Consider the following 17746-nt stretch of genomic DNA (forward strand, 5'->3'; position numbering starts at 1 on the left):
GTTTTTGGAAGAGAAAAAACAATTTTAAAAGTTAAGAATTGATTCTAAAATGATTTCGAAATGTTTAGTTCTTCTGAAGTAAAATTAAATCTGCCTCTAGAATTGATTATATTTAAAGCTACAACTTTTGAATTGAACGTGAATTTTACACTAAAATTTATTGTTCAACTCATTTTTACTTAAATGTATTCAAATATAAATCAATTTACATCAAACTCGCATTTAACCAAAATCAGTTCTATAAAACCAATTCAATCAAAATTAATCCTCCTCACCGTAGAACCAAAGATACACTAAAAGTGATTCTAGTTAAAATTAAAATTTATAATTTTTGAATTTAAACTAATTTTAACATTAGAAAATTACATTAAAATTTTTTGTTCAATTCAATTTTGCATAAAATCATCTAAAAATAAACCACTTAACATGCCACTCGATTTTAACTAAAACCAATTTTTTTTGGCTCCAAAACCAAACATATGCATAGAAATCAAATATGAATATTACTAAAAGTAAGTTATCTAAGCACTTATTCAATAAACGTTTATATCATATCATGATATAAGGGCTTAAATTCAAAAGATTATAGAACTATGACACAAGCAACATAAATATTATAGTCAGAAACACCTCAAAAATTGTAAATCCTATGGTCCCGTATTTAAAACAACATTACAAAACAGTAATAAAAAAATTGTCAAATTTTGAACAGTCTTCAAGAACCTGCATGCTCAAAGTTGTTGGCCATAAAAATGTGTCATTATAAAAAACACCAAATCAAAATTAAATCAAAAAACAATTATTATTCAACACAATACAATTTCCAAATAACAACAAAAAAAAACAGATTTAAGTAACAAATTTGATGCTAAGTGCCTAAATCTCTTGCCACAACATTTAACTTAATTCTTCATTGAGCAAAAAGGCACATAATCTAGAAAAATAACTTAGCTCAGCTCACTTTGATGTGCAAAATTTTGGTGAAAACAAATAGGCTTTCTTTAGTAACCAAAAAAATGTGGAATTTCATGAAAATTTGATTTCAAGAGCCTTTTTTTTATGAGCTAAGATGTGGCATTATTATCTTCTTCAGTCTTTGGCTTCTTACTTTTAGGTTCTTCTTCATTATCTTCTTCATTGTTGAGAGCATTAAGGGCTGCTTCACCTATGAGAGAGACATGTTTGCTAGTGATTGTTCGTCCCGCCCTTAGTTTTGGACCCCAATGTCTTTCGGGATTTGGAAGAAACCTCGAAACTTTCTTTGCTTGCGCCTTGCTTAGAGACGCTACAGCTCGAGCAAAATTGGCCTAAAAAAGAGAACACAGAAGAAATAAGAAAACTTTACTACACTGAGTAATTTGATTTTAGGAAGCATTTGGTTAAAGAACTTAATAGAGCACTTATTCCACATGAAAGTTATGCATAAGTTGTTTCTATACTCAACATACCTGAAGAACAGGTTCCTTTGCGAGTATGATACTTCCAGGTTGATCTGCCGGCTGACCTTTCACGGGATGATTTTTAACCTACAATGAAAGGAGCGGAGCATTATTTGTTTAGGAACCGATAGCGAAAGTGACCTAATAGCATAAATGAACGAGCCTTAAACACGTGAAAGCGAGCATTTAATCCCTTACCCAGCAGCGCATAATGTCCCAAATAACATCCATAGGTGCGTCTGATTTAAGCCCTATTGCACAAACATGAGATCTAGAGATACGATACCCAGCATTAATGACAGCAGAACGGAAAATAACTGCCGATGGAGATGTGCATTTAAGGGTTGCACAAAGGTTGTGCAGACTCAAAAATAGAGGAACATCTGGCAATTCCTGCAAAGACAAAATACGTTGAAAATATTAGAAGATTCGATTCCCAATTAATCGTAACATATGAAGAAATGTGATAGGTATAAAAACATGCATACCTCTGATATTGTATTCAATATGGCGGATATGTGTTCGTAAGCAGGATAGCTGGATTTCATGCGATTCACGTCTGTTATAATAGAAGTTACCCATTCTTGGTCATGTATAGGAGCAGACCATATAGGGCCACCCATAATGAACTTTTTCCCACAGTCAGTGCAATCTTGAGGAACAACAGGACCGAATCCGGGCAAATATCTGACACTAGCATTCTGAAAGAACAGAAGAAAAAAAGTTAAAAAGAAAATAACGTCGTCACTACAGAAATGACTAATATTATAGTCAATCAAAATAAAGCAACACTTAAACATGAAGCCCTGTTCGGACAAGCAACTTAATTAAACACTTAAAGCATATGCGCTTATCTTGAAGAGTCATTAGAAATAAGCTGAAACAGCTTTTGAATAGGTCATAAGTCGAATATAGTGCCTATTAACAGACTAGAACATGATAGATACCTTGGTGGAGGCCCTTCCAAGAGGTTGAAGGTGGAAAGAATCGCAACCGGTGCATTGATAAACATATGAAAGCTTTAGCGGAGTGTTTTTCATAGCACTTGCAGAACTGCAACCATGTAATTTCATCTTTCAGTTAGAAACAAAATTATATGATTATGAAATATTATGGAACTACCATTTGATAAAAGTAACTGGCAAAATATTTGCAAAAAGACATGACTGCAAAACTAAGAGGACTTACGTGTATATGCGAACAAAAACACGAAGATAGAAGTCTTTTTGAACAGATAGCACAGGAACAATATACCGCTTGTATCGATTAGCATGACTCTGCATTATATCAATTATTAAGAACAAATGAGTATATTAAAAATTTAAAGATATTCGATAGATCCGAAATTTCTATTAATGAAATTTGAAATTAAGTAACAAATCCAATTTCATTTTAAAGAGCTTCAGATATATACCTCAATGGAAGCAAGAACGATTCTCAGGGCCATTTCATGGCAATATTTTCCTTTCGTCGGGTACGATCCATATCTAGTATAAAAATCAGTTGTTAGAAAGCCAATTCTCCAAACAAACAATTGTGCAGTGGAAAATCATAGTGAATAAGAGTAATAACATTACTTTGAATAGCAGACCTCCCCGTTTCCTCCACAGAGTACGGCCATGTCTGTTGCAGTACACATCAGTATACCTCCATCAGCAACAGCTTGAACTGCCGAATCGAGAAATACAGAAGGTGAACCATATGGATCAAGATCAACCTGGAAGACATAAAAGGTAAAATTAAAGACCATGAAAATGTGTTTTTGTTATATTAAAAGCATTTTTGTAATTTGTTAAATAGCAGCTATAGCGGCGCGGTATTTGGACAAACTGACATTGTTTCATGATCCCCTATTTAGTACAAAATGTTGTCAAAGAGCTGCTGTAGAGGCTGCTATGACACTGCTCATAGTGTAATCTAAACATTCCGCTATTTTCTGCTATCTGCTATTGACAACACTGATGAAAAGTTGAATAAAAGTGCATATTAGTAGCAAGCATCGACTTACCACATCAAATTCTTTAGGGTTGGCTAGCATATAGACACGAGCATCAGCAAGATGAGACTCCACTTTTGAAATTGCAACTGAGCCATTGAATTGAATGTTCCTTTTGCAAGCTTCAACAGATGCTGCAAGAAAGCAAAATTCAAGAATAAGCATGCAGATGCATAAGCTTAATAATCAAAGAAGCACTTATCTCAAACAAAAGTAGCAATTATAAGTATCCAAATAGCATATATCAACCACTGAGATGCCGGTTTATAAGAAATAAAGTGACTTTGACATTCAATACTTTATTATTTTGTGTTTGTTTAACATAATGAAAATGAAAATCTCTTTAAGCAGTTTAATCAAAAAAGTGATTTTCATTAAAAACTACAAAAAACAGATTCCAAGGAACAAATTTGTAGATAATGCAAAGCACCTGGATCATTGTCCAAAGCAACAACTTGACCAATCCCTTCTACTTCACGAGCATATCTGAGAGCCCTTAACCCAGAAGCAGACAAGGCCTCAAGAACCCTTGGTGGCTTCAGCTCCTTTGGTCCTTTTACTTCCGAACGAACAATTTGCTCTTCATCAGCATCACATTCTTCATCGATCTTGCCTGAACCTTCCATTGTAGTGCATGATTCTTCAGGAGAAGCCTCTTCCACTGATTCAGATTTGCCATTTGATTTATGATCCTCTGGTGGAGCTTTGTTATCTACTTCCTCCACAACCGATTCAGAAGAATCATTTTCAGATGCTTTCTTTGCCCCTTTTGCTCTCTTCAACAAGTTTGCTTCATGCTCTTGCTTCCTTTTAGTTATAAATGTCCTCAAAACAGCAATGGACAAATCCCTATTATTAACCTGATCATTACAAAATCAGAATGAATCTAGGATCAATGTACACAACACAAAAGTGGAATTTTTTTTCACATATAAAAACTTATAATATACAGAAGAATTAAATATAAACGCGACAAAAAATAAGTGCATGCATTGGAAGTGCTTTTGGAAAAAGAATTGATTTTGAATGAATTGATTATGTAAAATTGATTCTATCTAAGAGTAAGTTGAAGGTAAAGTGATTTATGTTTGGATAAATTTATGTAGAAGTGAGTTCAACAATAAATTTCAAAGTAAAAGTCACGTTTAAATTCAAAAGCTACAAATTATAGCTTCAACTAGAACCAATTCTACTTTAGAAGAACCAAACACCTCAAAATCTTTCCAAGATCAATTCTACACCTCTCGAATTTCTTTTGGCTCTTCCAAAAGCCAAACCAAACATACACTAAGCATCACAAAATTGAAGGTGCTGGCATGATCTGATAAAACTCACATTGATTCCAAACATATCCTAAGTGAATAATGACTGTATCTGATAAAACCTAACCAGAAAACTCCTTAACAATCCAACTGACAAATCCCAAATCACAAATCATCAACAAAACCCATCATAATAAATACATAAAACCTCCAAAATCAGCACCACCCCATTACTCAAGTTTCAATTTTGTTCATAACCCATCACTTTTTTCACCATGAACCAAACATTCAATTAAAAAAAAAAACACAAAAAACCCAACTAGGGTTTTTCATCAAAAGCACGATTTCCAAAGCAAAACCTCATAAACGGTGATTAAAAAAGCAAAAATTTTCGCTACCTGAGCTTTGTTAAAAAAGACTGTATTCTTCTTATGCATAAGAATCTCAGCTTCTCCTTCCTTAATAATTTTGAAATCTTCAGGATTGAAAGCCATTGTTTGTTCCTCTTTCTTCTCCTTCTCGACTTCTGGTTCTCCGGCGCAGGAACAACACGGAGAGTTGAACACGGAAAAGGGGTTTGATGCAATACGAGTTGCTGCACGAACTAGCTTCAGTTGAAGTTTGAGAGTACGAGATTCTGTAACCAACCACATAAGAAACCGTTTTTATACATAGTTTTTAAATGTGTGTAAATTCAAAACCCTACTATGGTATTTTTAGATTTCTAATGGTCAAAAAATAAAAATCTAAATTTTCAACCCTTTATCTTTAATAACAATAACACTGTCTACCAATCGAACTTTAGATTATAATTTTATAATTTAAATTTAAGTTAAATTGATTTTTATATTCATGGATATGATTATTTTTGTCATGTATGTATGGGCGCATTTGTTATATGATTTGAATTTGAATATGTGTGTGATTTGACTATAAAATCGCATATTAAACTAGTATGAAATTTACTGAGATTATTTATGTATATGATGTGGCATATAGTAGATCGTGCATCGATTAAGTGACGATGATTGAAGTTTTTGAAATGATGTTGGGGACGAAATTTGCGAGAGATTTATAGTGTCATTGAAGTTTGAGTAATAAAAAATTATAAATATTTAGAATTTTAGAGAATTTAATGTATTATTTAAATTCTTTTTATTTATCATTTTTCGATTGAGATAAATTGATTAAAATTTATTATTCACGGTATTATATATGATTATTGAATTAAACATCAATTACTTACTTTTGGTTTTGATAAGATTAAGTTTACACTAAGATGTGCAAAGTTACTCCAAAGTCTATATACAAAATGATATCACTTCATGTAATGGCGGGTCTATTTAAAGACAGGTAAAGGCAAGGGCACCCCTAAAAAAAATTAATTTTAAGAATATTGATAAAGTGTTCAAACGGTAAAAATCATAAGTGAAGGAGACAAGAGAGAATGAAAGTTTATGACTAAAATATATAAAACTTAGTACTGAGGAAGGCCAAAAAAAAACGGAGGAAGTATGTGTTGAAAGAAGAAAATAGAATACATAGATAAAAACACATAACATAGGAAAAATAGAGAGGACATAATGTGAGTGTGAGGCTACTCTTTGGAAAAGATGCAATATATTTCACAACTAGGGTTAGTTTATATTAATGGGTTTTAAAAAAAATTTACCCAATATCTTTAGACTATGTACTTGCTAAAATTACAACAAATGACAACACCTGAGGTATGTAAAGGTTGTCAAAGGGTTTTAGAGTTGTTGTGATGTTAGAGCAAGTTTATGCGGGGATGATGAGAAGCTTTGTATACTGGGGTTATATGAGTAAATTGAATGTCCCCCTCAATTCAAAGGTTGAGGTCTTTATAGAAATCCCCTAGGCTTAGATCTTAAGACCCAAGAAAGAAGATACAACATTCTCTCTCCCTCATAAACGTGTAAAGTGGAACTGTTATTCTCTTATGATTCTAGAGAATGTGGCTTCCCTCTTTAACCACCCTCATATCGTTATTAGAGATAAAGATATGTCATTTCTCATGTTTCCATAAGTGGGTGAGTATTTTAGACGATGGGCGTGCATTATGATAAATGGGCGCACAAATCAATAAATAGGAGCTTAGTAGCCTTACCCTAGGGCGACGGTTTATATCTGGCCACCCTTGGTGTATCTTGCATTGTCCTTAATGAATCCTCCACAAACATACTAGTACATGGTCCCTTAAGCATGATAGCTTGTAAAGGACAAAATAATTTAGTCAGATAACTACTTCACATTTAAATGAGTCCCTCGGGCATTACTGTAGAACAAAAATAAGTGTACTTTTATCGTCCTCATAGGGATTGGGTTGTGTTTTAAAGGTGTTCAATAATCTATATTACTTTAAGGATGGTTTATCATATGGTTTATTATTGTGAATATTGAAATGTAATATAACAAAAAATAAAATAAACTTTGGTGTTTAACACTTGAGAAAACTTTTTGGGGTTAGATTTAATCTACCTATTCTTATATCTTTGACCAACAGTATGTAATGTAATCATTTGTTAATATTACCGCTTTATTCTTTCATTACAACTCATGTCTAAGTCAACGACGTGAGATCAGTCGTATTACCTAATAGACAGTCTCCCATCCTAATAACCAACACGACAATATTAAGTTACAGTTAATGCAGATACTTAATCTAAATCTAAGTCTAGACTTTAGCATATACACTACTACGAAAAAGACATTTAACAACATTTGAAAAAGATATATAATCACACATTGGTGTTGTAATGTAGAGTGTTGTTGTAAATGTGTTACATACAATGACGGTCATGGGACCGTTGTAGTATACTGGAAAGCGTGTGCGATATCACAACAGTTAGTTAACTCAACCGTTATGATAGACCTAAAGGTCCCAGGTTCTATTCTCAGCAGCGACATTTTGGAACATAAATTACAATTCATCATGGTTACATTAGATAATCGTTGTGGATAGTACCCATAGTTTGTTATATGTAGATTGCTTATTTTTTCATACACCTAATTAAAGAAATACAACCATTCAAATTGATGAAGAAGTAAATAATTTGAAAATTAAACTATTCTTGAAAACCAACTTAAACAAACCACTGTTTTCTGAATTGCATGTCTCTCATCATCCATTTCCTGCTCTTTAACACATAAATTGTGGTTCAATGGTATGATTCCTTCATTGCATCAACTCCTTCAATTCTAGTTTAATTTGAATAACATCAATTTAGTGGCTAGGTCTACCTCATCATCGTCACTTATCAACGTGGTTGTTATGATGACTTGTCGCCATAAAAATCACGATGATAAGTGACGACAATGAGGTAGACCTAGCCAATAATTAGATTTTATTCAAATTAAACTATAAGAGAAGATATCGATGTAATGAAGGAATCAGATCATTGAATCATATTCTAAATGCTAAAGAGCAGGGGCGGAGCCAGCACCCGGCCAGGTAGGGCAGCTGCCCAGGCTCCGCCCGTCCACGCTTCACCATTTGCTACTGTTGTTGTTATCAGTGCTGCTGTTTTTGCTTGGAATGGTTATAGCAATGGTGATGGCAATGGGTTTGGTTTCTTTAAGAAGATGAAGAGGTGGTTGGTTTGTGAGAGAGAGATGAAAAGAAGGAAAAGATAAAAGTGACACCTAGGTTACCTCTAGCCTCTAGGAATGAAATGAATGTGGTTAGTTGATTATTGGTTGAATAGGAGCGGTGGTGGAGAGAGATAAAGATAAACATCAAAATTAAAATTAAAATTAACACCTCATTAATAAAATTTACTCCAATTTATTTTATAGTGAAATGAGAGATACTTTTTAATTACTATTTTTATGTTTTACTTAAGTATTACTGTACTAGTATGGAGCAACAAGATATAGTTAATATTAATTTTTATTTGTTTAGTAAATTGAGGGACACGCTTTTTGATTATTTAATTTATATTTTTAATGATTTGGATGATATAATAGATTTAGTAACAACATATTTATTTTTATTTTCAATTTTAAATTGTATATTTCTATAAAGTATGAACTTTGATTATTGAGATCTACACATTAAAGGACAGCTATAGTAAGGGTGAAAAATAGGATTCATGAATGGAAATTAGAGGTAAAATCATGCTGGCACAGATCCGTCGGTGATAATATTATCTTGGTAATATTTATTCAAATAATTGCATGATTGTTTTTGGGGGAGAGGTTTTGTACACATTAACCGATCACATAGTGATGTACATCTTTTTACAGGAGCAGTCAAAAGTTCTCCAGTTATTTAAATTTCCTAGTGAGATTTTGTAGTTTGAAGATTATACTTCTTTAAACCTAGTGAAGTTACTCCAGCCTTTGTTAGTCTCATGCCATTTCATGATGTAAAAATTGCAGCATTTAATTATTTTCCTTGTGTTTAAATTATAAAAAAAAAATATATTAGGCTAATACCTTCCTATCACATATTATAAAGATAATTTATTTTATATATATATATATATATATATATATATATATATATATATATATATCATGTTTTATCATATAAATAGTTTATATTAAAATTAAATTTTCATAAGAAAAAAATCACCGTTAACATTTTCACGAGTTAACACCATAAAAAAACAGACAGACGGGTACAGAAGTGTCCGTTTAAAACTTGCCCAGGCTTAAAGAATTTTCTGGCTCCGCCACTGCTAAAGAGCATGATATGAATGATGACACATGCAATTCAGAAAACACTGGTTGATATAAGTTGGTTTTCAAATACAACTTAATTTTTAGATTATAAGTTTCTATCTAAATTTAAATGAATTTATTTTTAGTGAAAGGTTAATGAAATAAATAATCTACATAGCATAATAAACTAAACTTCATTTACTGCCAACCTGTATAAGAATTTAAAGAACAAAATATTGCTAAGTTACAAGAAGCCTTTTTCTTGTGACTTAGCAATATTTTGTTCTTGTTTTGAGAATATTTGTCAACAGCAACAACATACAAAAACATACAACAAAAACACAACAAATACATGCAATAAAATAAAAAACATACATTTTAGTAACAAAACACTAATAGCATACAACATCACAAGATATATTAAATTGTTTCAAGAATGCACCTTTTATTGAAAATAATCGTGGAACTGTAACAAATTATGAAGTTCGTCTAGTTTGTGATGCTATGAAAAACAAATACAAGGTGGATAAAGTTTCCATAATAACTTCATGCTTCTTGTATTTTTTTTTCTATAGCAACACAAACCATATGTATCATAGCCAAAGTATGCGCTTTGTTAAGATGGTGAAGACGAAACTGAAAAAATGGTTTGTCAACAACAACAAGCAATAACTAAACATGTGAAACTGAAGTAAATAATATGAAAATCATATCAACAAACATTTATCTACATTTATCAACAACAACATACAATAATAGAAAACCATCAACTATCTAACAAGAAAAAAATCATATGAAAATCATATGAAACATAACAACAACATACACGAAAATGAGAGAATAAGGAAGAAGAAAAATACCTTTATGTATGAAGAATAAGATTGACGGCTATCTCGTAGAATATGAAAGAAAATAACTAAAAAGAAGAAGAAGAAGAAGAAGAAGAAGAAGAAGAAGAAGAAGAAGAGAAAAATGGGTGCTAGAGTTTTGTTGTGAAAGATACGACGATATTGTCAAGAAGCAACAGTTAATTCGCTTAGATATGGGTAAACAATTTCACAATGGTTATCATTAGCACCATGATAATAGGTATATAGAAGATGCATCTAAGCTCACTAAGTCGAGCGAATCTCACTAAGTGAGCTTGGTGCCTTAAAACTCGCTTAGCAGGCCACAAAGCTCGCTTAGTGGGTTGTTTGCTACCTTCAGTGGTACCTAATGTACTTTGTTCAAATTTTCACACATATTCATTCATTCATATATGAGGTCCTAATAGATACTCAAATATTTTTGAAATTTGGACATGCTAATGTGTAAGTTCTCTATTTTTAGGATTGGCATTAATATTTGTAAAACAAATAAAAGCAAAAATAGTGTAAAATAGGATGTATATACTTGCTAAGAAGAATAGGTACAACAAGAAGTCCTATTGAATGTTGAGACATGTTGTGTTGAAGTTATTCAACATTTGGAACAACATGTCGAAGAAGATGTCCTATGAGGGAGCATTCGACATCGCGCCTGCTAAGCTGGATTAATGATATTAAGATCAAAATTAACAAAAGCAGAATATTTTGAGAATATTATGCAATCCTATGTGGCGCAGATTTAAAGGTCTAGAAGATTCAATCAGAAATCAAGGAGAATGAAGACTTTCTAAATAAGGAGATTATTTAGGAAACAAACGATTGAAGACCTTTATTGTAGCGGAAGTTTCTGCTGAATTGTAACAGCTAATGAAGTTGTGATTGAAGGCCCAAATCTAGTTGTGAATAATTTATAAATAGAAGCTATTTAACTTAGGTTTTAAGTCAGTTGAATTCATTAAGATGTAATAATTAGGGCTGGGTCTTATGGCCACTCTCCTGGAGAGTTAGTAGTGATTAAGTGATTACATCGTCGACGGGTGTGTTGGCTGTTGGATCTATAAATTAATGTTGCTGATAATGGACTTCATTCCTGGCTTGGTATTCCCCCAGAGTAGGTAGTTAGACCGAACTGGGTAAACAATTCTGGTGTTATTTATCTTTTTAATATGTTATACCTTGCCTGTTTTATTAATATCATATCAGATGTCACGACATCCTTATACGACATTTGAGTCAGACTGTACCAGAATTTCAATTGGTATGAGAGCTGGCATCCTGTTCTGTTTCTGGGTGAGATCCTAAGGAAGATACTTTTGGTTATGGGCAAGGTAGGTGGTACCTACTGTAAAGTTTTTTTTGAACTTAGAGAAGTTCATATTGTTGTTTGAGTGATCCCTTGAAGTGGAAGGTGGACTATTCAGGACAGGGTGAGAAGTGTACCTATCTGTTATTTTTCAGGCGTGTAACTTTGGTGATAAGTTGTTGTATGGTTTGATTTATTTTCAAACCTATGTTGACCTATTTCACCTGGAGTGTGGTGTGTTTGTGCAAAGGTTTATGTTGTGCTTGAAGGTGGTTGAGGAGGTTGTATCTGTGTATTCTGCTGCATGGTATCTGATGTAACCCTGGTTGTCCCAAGTAAGGTATTTTCTTAGAAAGGCATTGGGGTTTGGTCTCCTCAGCAGGGTTATCCTATGGTGATAGGATATGTGCAAGACTGCTTTCAACCAAGCGTGTAAAGTTGCCAACGATACTTGAGCTTTATTTCTCAAGTCCACTCAAAAAGGAACTTTAGTATGTGGTTAATATATTTTTCAAGGAGCATGTCTTGCAGACTGTTGAAGAATGTTTAGAGCCATTTATTTTGGTTTCTAAAAGGGTCTTCCTAATACTTGACCTAATTAGGAAAGTGATTCTAAGTCTTGTTGTTGTTAGTGTAACTGGAGCTTGGATTTTTGTGGACCTTGAAGGTGATCAAGCATTGTTGTGTTTTTCTGTAAGCAGTGACGGCTACAGAACCAGACTTAGTTTTTGTGTTCCATAAGAAGGGAACTAATGTCCTACCAGATGTAGGGACATCATGTCAGCAGGTGTGTGGATTCCTACTGCATAACAGATGCCTTAAGTGTTGAACAAATGTGTAATGATCACATATGTTTGGAACCTACTTCTAATTTGGAAGATGAGGCATCTAATTTGTGTATCTAAGATGTTTGACCAAAAAACATGTCTTAGATTGGTTGATTAAATGATGGTTAACCAAATTGTCTAATTCTTGGTTCAGTTTATTTCTAATTCAAGTAAGTAGGAAGTGCAGAGGTTGAGCTTCAGTGTCCAAGAGAAATTTGTTATCCCAGCCTGGTTTTTGAATATGAAGGTCAAGTTCATATGTCAAGGACATTCTCTCTAATATCTAGGAGATCCTTCTGATCAAAGGAACTAGATTTATAGAATCTTGTTTGTGGCTATGGAACATATTCTGTTGGAAGAGCTTTGTGTGGGTGTGCATTAACCACATATTGTGCTGATATTAAGGAGGAGAATGTTTGATTCTCAAGGAGTTCATAGCAGTTGATGATGAAGAATCCCAAATCTGGAGTTAGAGATTCTTGAGATGTCAATTATAATGTATTGATATCTTTGTATTGAGAATTTATTTTTCTTAATATGTACGGCTGTTGTTTCTCTCAAACGGGATGGAGGTTGTTTACTCAAACTTGATATCACTTGTCAAGTCTATGAGAACATGTAACTCTTGTTCTAATAAATTAGGAGAGACATACAAGGGGTTGTATGCAATGGAGATACATCAACCTAATTTAAGTTAATATTCTGGAAAATTAACTTACAGTCATGGTGAAATTCAACCAGTGGTCTATTGGTATCATCCAAGCATCTTGGGATGAATTGTTTAAGGTTGAAGAATGGGAGAATCAGACTTGTTTGGACAGTCTGTTCATGGTATGATGATCAGTAAATACCATGGTTATTGTAGAGGGAGTCTCCTCTTTTGGTGCAGAATGATAGCACCGTATAGCTCAAAGTCAGACAGGTGGTCTGAAACTTGCTTGTAAAAAAGCACTTTGGTGTATGGTGACACCTGCTGATGTTTCTGCGCAAAAGGTTAGCTGCTGAAGTGTGATGCTCCTGTGTTCTCCCTTAAGAGGTTTCGTATGGAAGTGTTATGGGTGTTATCTCCAGAACCATAGTAATTAGTGGACTCCATATAATTGAGAGTGATGTCTTATCTGATGGAAGGACATCATCTCAAGGTGTGTGTTTCCTATGTAAAGGAATTTGTCTTGAAGATCACAGGGTGAGTATTGTTGTTCACCATTGGATTCCAAAGTTGGAATGTCTGACCATGATGGAGTTGAAGTCCAGTCTCTGACCAAGTCTGGAATATTGTGAAGGATCCTCGTGAGCCAATAGTATGAAGAAGATGGATGTGAGAATAAATGTCTTGACATTTTTGAAAAGGTAGAGAAAGTCATCAAGTACCACGCGTGTGAAGAAGAAGGTTGTCAGATAAATTGTCCTACCTAGTGTGAGAAGGTAGTATTATCTGATTGATATTAAATACTTTGACGGGAGCTAAGTGTTTTTCTGACGTATGTATGCAAATCTGAATTTTGAACACTATTTCAGAAAATTGTGGAGAGTTTATTTCTCTCTATGGTATTCTGTTGTGTGGTTACTCTGAAGATGAGATCTCTTGAGACCCTTTTGTGTAATTGGGGAGTTTGTTTGGACCTCTATTGAGATAAGTCCCTTGGATGGTGATTCCAGAACCAAAGCTGATAGGGTCTGTGGTAAAGTTGTTGATGTCCCAAATGATGTTGTAACATCATTACTGATGATAGACTGTGGAAGAGACTTGGGACCATAAGTCTTAATATTCAAACACCACGCTCAGAAGTGGCAGATCTATATATGGGTTAGAATAAGAGGATTTTAATTTTGTTTAGAGTAGTATGCTCAGACAATGCATTACTATTATGATGCTTTGAAGATTTCATTAGTATCAACAACTACTAGTGATTGTAAAAGGTTGATTTGATCAGCATGTTGTTTAAGGGATATTCCTTCCGTTATTGTTAGAGAGTCTAAGTCTCAGTAAGCTTTTAAGCACACTAAGAAATTGTTGGAGGTTGGTTACAGACTATGGTTGCATGACATCTTAGCCACCAAAAGAGTCATGACAACATGTGGGGGGGTATAGGGGCGCGAATCAAAAGTGTTCTTGTTATGTGGACAACTCAGGGTACTTGATATCTCTCTCGAGGAGCTGTTAGTTCTGGATTTGTAAAAGTCAGGACTAATTCCTTTTGTTTGTGTCTTTGTTTGTTGTGTTCTCATGTCCTTCGTTCGGATATGAGTAAGTATAGAGTCTGTGAAGGTTGTGTTTGTCATCTTGTGGCAAACATAGGGAAGAAGGGTAGTGTTCAGAGAGAAAAAAATATTAATACATAATCTGCACCATTTATTTTAAAATTTAATGGTTCATATTCATTCTCACATTCTCATATAAAAATGTCATTCTCATATGATATGTTCTCTCTCTCTCTCTATCTCTCTATCTATCTCTCTATCTGTCTGTCTACCTATCCATCTATCTCTCTCTCTCTCTCTCTCTCTCTCTCTCTCTCTCTCTCTCTCTCTCTCTCTATATATATATATATATATATATATATATATATATATATATATATATATATATATATATATACACACACACACACACTTAATTTAAAATAGAACAAAATTAATGTCCCTATATAATTTTCATTATTACACTATCTATTTGTTAATTCATCCTTAGACTATTTTAATTATATTAATAAAATTAAACAAACAATTGAAATTTAAATAAATATTATTAAAAAACAAAAAGGAAAAAAATATAAAATTAAACAAAAAAACATTTTAAAAAAAAACTAAAATTTTCTTGGAATTTTTCTTAAGAGTATATATTGGAATTGTAAATACAAAGAACTATGCTATTAATACTATTCAATGTATTAATAATACAAAGCAAAGCATCTAACCTAGTGGATAGGCATTGGAGTTGCAAAGGGAAGGGTGTGGGTTCAACTCGTACCTGTCGACAATTTGGATCTTCTTCATCAATACAACAACCTGATCCCCTGATAAGTGCCAAAATGTCGTTATTTTTAGTGTTAATTTGTGGCACTTATTAGATTGATTTTGTATATAAACAAGTAATTTCATCCACTTTTGTGTATATTTATATATTTTGTGTGTATTTGAGTTTTCGTGTGAATATTATATCGATTAATTCATTTTTACATTCTTTTTGTATGATTATTCAATTGGTTGAAGCTTTAGTCATAAAAGTACTAAGGATGGCTTCAAGTTGCATTTTTGCGAAGGAAATAAAGCTACAGGTCGCGCTTAGCGCGGTGCTAGCGTGCCCAGTCAGAACGTTGCGCGCTTAGCGCAGTATTTGGCGCTTTGCGCAAAATAAGGCAGTTTAAGTGTAATAAGTGGAAGTGCGCTTAGCGCGGAAATTGGGGCTTAGCACGGTCTGCGATTTCAGTTTGTATAGATAGTTTTAAAACATATTTATTAGGTGATCCATCACTTTTTAGGGTGTGATCTGGTTCTTAGAGTTTAGGGGCCTTGATCACAACACTTGGGCGTGCATCTTGATGATCCGGGGTCGAATCTTCTTCGATTGTGATTGACACCATAAGAGATTTGGGTTCTTCCCCTCTTTGTTTTCCTTTGTGTTGGGATTTGTATGTAGTTTACTTTGTTTTGTATGTATATTTATTGCTCATGGTATTGAATGAGATCTATTTTACAAATCAATATTGTGTTTATCCTTGTTTTTGCTTTTTGCATGAGTTTTTGTTGCTTTAGACATAAACTGCTCAAATTTCTCTTGGATGAATGCTTCTAGGTTCTTGAATCTAGAGATAGATTTAGGCTTAGTAATCGCGAGTATCGACTCTTAATGCCTTCGTGTTTGGTTGGGTTGCACGAGACATTGCCGATGATATCAGATTTAGTTGATTTCTCACTTTGCGTTAGACATATGTTGATTTCTCACTTTGCGTTAGACATAACCTCTGTGTGAGTGGTACGCGGTGATATTGATGAGTGATTTGGGTTGATTTCAATTGGGTAGTAAGTTTAAGTATCTGACGGGTAGCTCAAATGCAAATATGACGAGTTCTATATGCTTTGAGAACGTGTTATTTTTCTTGTTTATACTTTAATTTCTGCACTTTATATTCAAACCATATAACTCAAGCTCAGAAACGCGTTAACTGTTGAATGGTGTTCTTTCCCTCTGACCAATTCCTGCGAATGCAGTAAAACCCAAAATTCTTCCAATCTTTTTTGCTTGCTGCTTTACCGCATCAACACCCCCTATTCATCAAGAAGAAATTCCACAGGAAAACCCATCACAATTGACTTCTTCCTCCCACTTCTTCACCCAATAAACACAACCACTACAAACGGCGACACAAACATTCCACCACACACAACAAGGCACATCATATACCACACATAACCTTTAAACTAGCTACACTTACCACCCTCAATAACAACAACAAACATCACTACCGCCACAACACCAACACACTCAAATTCAGGTACCTGAATTTGGGGTTACATACACCCCAAACCATCACCAAAATTTTACCTCACTATTAACATTTGCGATAATGTTTACGTTCCACAATTTGAGCAAAACTTACCACCATCCTTCCCACAACCAGGACCTTCGGGAAATTTATGTCCTCTCATGGACGAGCAAGTTTCTAATTTACCAAACACAGCTGTTTTTGGTGATTTTAATTTTTTGGAGGTACCAGCAAATCAAGACAAAGATCTAAGTTCTGACAATATTCCTCTGTAGCGGGGAAAAATTGAGACCAAAGCCATTAGATTGACTTGACTTGACGATATTCCTTTGTATTGTGCATGAATAAGTTATCCCACATGATTAGTGATATAGTTGAAAAGGGGGACTAGGTGGGTATTTAGGTAGGAAGAAGAGGTCTAGTAATAGCACACCTAATGTTTGCTAATGACCTTTTGTTATTTGGTAGAGCTATTGAGAAGTAAGTGAGATGTGTGAAGGAGGTGCGACATAACTTATGTGCCATGTTAGGGCAAATAATCAATAATGAAAAAACTAAAGTGGTTTTTTCCAACAAAAAAAAAAACACATCAAAGCAATTTAGAAGAAAGCTATTATTTGATTTTAAGGAATCAAAAGAGTTTGGAAAGTATTTAGGAGTTCCTTTGACAAGTAAAAGCCCTAAGATGAAAGACTTCCATCATATCTTGGAGCTAGTCAAATCTAAGGGTGTTCATTGGTTTGGGCAAATTTGAATCAAACCAGAATCCAAATCAAACCATAGTATTTAGTTCGGGCAAAGTCCAAACAAAACCAATGAAACCTGATGTTAATTGGTTCGAGTATCGAATTTCTAAAACTCTACCCGCGGGCCCGTC

General features: G+C 33.8%; 1 protein-coding gene and 1 long non-coding RNA gene across 3 annotated transcripts; one reads left to right on the top strand and one right to left on the bottom strand.

The window, feature by feature from the left end:
* Positions 1–592: 592 nt before the first annotated feature.
* On the bottom strand, positions 593–5378 carry LOC131628683 (tRNA (guanine(26)-N(2))-dimethyltransferase 1-like). Of its 2 annotated transcripts, XM_058899510.1 has the most exons (12): positions 5096–5378; positions 3866–4295; positions 3448–3569; positions 3017–3156; positions 2854–2926; positions 2628–2716; positions 2387–2492; positions 1928–2140; positions 1638–1832; positions 1449–1526; positions 1109–1307; positions 593–723 (listed from the first exon to the last, which is right to left on the bottom strand). In XM_058899510.1, the coding sequence occupies exons 1-12, from the start codon at positions 5348–5350 to the stop codon at positions 716–718; spliced, it is 1908 nt and encodes a 635-aa protein (XP_058755493.1). In that variant the 5' UTR covers positions 5351–5378; the 3' UTR covers positions 593–715. The 2 variants fall into 2 exon arrangements, with proteins under 2 accessions (XP_058755493.1, XP_058755492.1); XM_058899509.1 differs by lacking the exon at positions 593–723 and having other exon boundaries at positions 781–1307.
* Positions 5379–8772: 3394 nt separating this feature from the next.
* On the top strand, positions 8773–9108 carry LOC131628647 (uncharacterized). Its single transcript, XR_009291860.1, has 2 exons — positions 8773–8826; positions 8964–9108. It is a non-coding gene; the product is annotated as an uncharacterized LOC131628647 (long non-coding RNA).
* The last annotated feature ends 8638 nt before the right edge of the window (positions 9109–17746 follow it).

Source organism: Vicia villosa, unplaced genomic scaffold, assembly GCF_029867415.1.
Source record: "Vicia villosa cultivar HV-30 ecotype Madison, WI unplaced genomic scaffold, Vvil1.0 ctg.000470F_1_1, whole genome shotgun sequence".
Classification (NCBI taxonomy): domain Eukaryota; kingdom Viridiplantae; phylum Streptophyta; class Magnoliopsida; order Fabales; family Fabaceae; genus Vicia; species Vicia villosa.

Coding starts and splice junctions, on each gene's coding strand:
- LOC131628683 (XM_058899509.1), bottom strand. CDS start 5,350: ATGTGGTTGGTTACAGAATCTCGTACTCTCAAACTTCAACTGAAGCTA. Junction 3,157..3,447: donor ACCCTAAAGAATTTGATGTG/GTAAGTCGATGC, acceptor TATGTCTTCCAG/GTTGATCTTGATCCATATGG. Junction 2,141..2,386: donor TTGGAAGGGCCTCCACCAAG/GTATCTATCATG, acceptor CTGTTCTTTCAG/AATGCTAGTGTCAGATATTT.